General features: G+C 39.4%; 1 protein-coding gene across 1 annotated transcript in view; it reads right to left on the minus strand.

Annotated features, from left to right (window-relative positions):
- Positions 1 to 625: 625 nt before the first annotated feature.
- The window catches only part of LOC104965334 (cytosolic Fe-S cluster assembly factor narfl-like), a 1,911-nt gene continuing 1,282 nt past the window's right edge, over positions 626 to 1,254 (minus strand). The window contains exon 5 of the mRNA XM_010794292.1: positions 626 to 747. Within this exon, the coding sequence (XP_010792594.1) occupies positions 626 to 747 (122 nt within the window). The remainder of the gene's footprint in view (positions 748 to 1,254) is intronic.

Here is a 1,254-nt window from a genome sequence, read left to right on the forward strand (position 1 = left end):
CTTCAGCCAAATGGCCTTTAACCAGAGAACCCAATACATCTGCTGCACCCCGCCCACCCCGGCCCCCGGGCGGAGCGACGTGACGTCCCCTAATGTAACAGAGGATCATCTCCCCATCAGGGTTCCTTCTCTGCATAGCAACATCCAACCCTGCAGCACACACATACACGATATTCATACATCCGAGCAATGAGAGCTGTCTCAAGCGACAATCCTGAAACCATACTACCCTGAAAGGCTTGTAATTTATCCTGCCAAGTGAAAATTCGATACCAGCAGCATAAACGTGTTTGGTCCCACAGAATAATAAAAGACAGAGTGAATTGTGTTTTAATATAACTATTCAGGTTATACTTAAATCAAATGGAATTTCAACTTGCTTAGAATAAAAAAATGGCATAAATACAAGAAAGGGAACAATTCAGCCCATTATACCAGCCGCAGTTGGTATAGATATGAAAAAGAAAATCGATTTACTTCACCATCCAGCCAGAAAGAAAAACAATGTTTGTACAAAGGCAGCCAATGAGGAATGTCCACGCTACACAAGGTACTTAGAACGCCTCAGAACGACTCCACATGATACATACGGGAGTGTTGTTTTGGAATACTGGACAGAGCGACGTCAAGCATGGGCAGAGTCTTGCTGCTCTGCTCTCTCCTCTTGAACAGCTTCCACACACTCTCTCCTGGCTTCTAGCAGGCTGAAGGTCCGACTAAAGCTTGTGTCAAACACATGATGAACCCCTGCAATAATGATGACAATCTTTAGTGACTTTGGTCTGCTAAATCAGCCTTATCATTTACATTTCCAGTTTTCTTTGAGTTGTGTAGGACTTGAGAAGAATATAATATGTATCCACTTTTTCACACCAATGATTATCAATGACTTTTCCATGACTTCCTGACTTTATACCTATTTCCATGACCAAAAAATTACTCAATCTCAGCGTACCACTGAAATGGTTATTTTTAACATGGAAAGAGGAAATGAAGTCTGCATATGAAACATGTTGTGCCATATCTAAAACAATCAAATAGGCTACTAGCTTCTACAGACTAAAGCAACTAAAATCTCTCACCCGCAAAATACCTCATAGTTAGAATGACATTTTTACGTTTCATTACTATACGATACAGTATTTATTACCATTATAGTATTACTATTTTGGCGATTAGATAAAATATAAATTATATTTGATGCAACTTTAGTTACATATCCATGACTTTTCCTAAACTTTGGAACAAATATTG

Source organism: Notothenia coriiceps, unplaced genomic scaffold (assembly GCF_000735185.1).
Source record: "Notothenia coriiceps isolate Sejong01 unplaced genomic scaffold, NC01 NC01_scaffold00037244, whole genome shotgun sequence".
In the NCBI taxonomy this organism is placed as follows: Eukaryota; Metazoa; Chordata; class Actinopteri; order Perciformes; family Nototheniidae; genus Notothenia; species Notothenia coriiceps.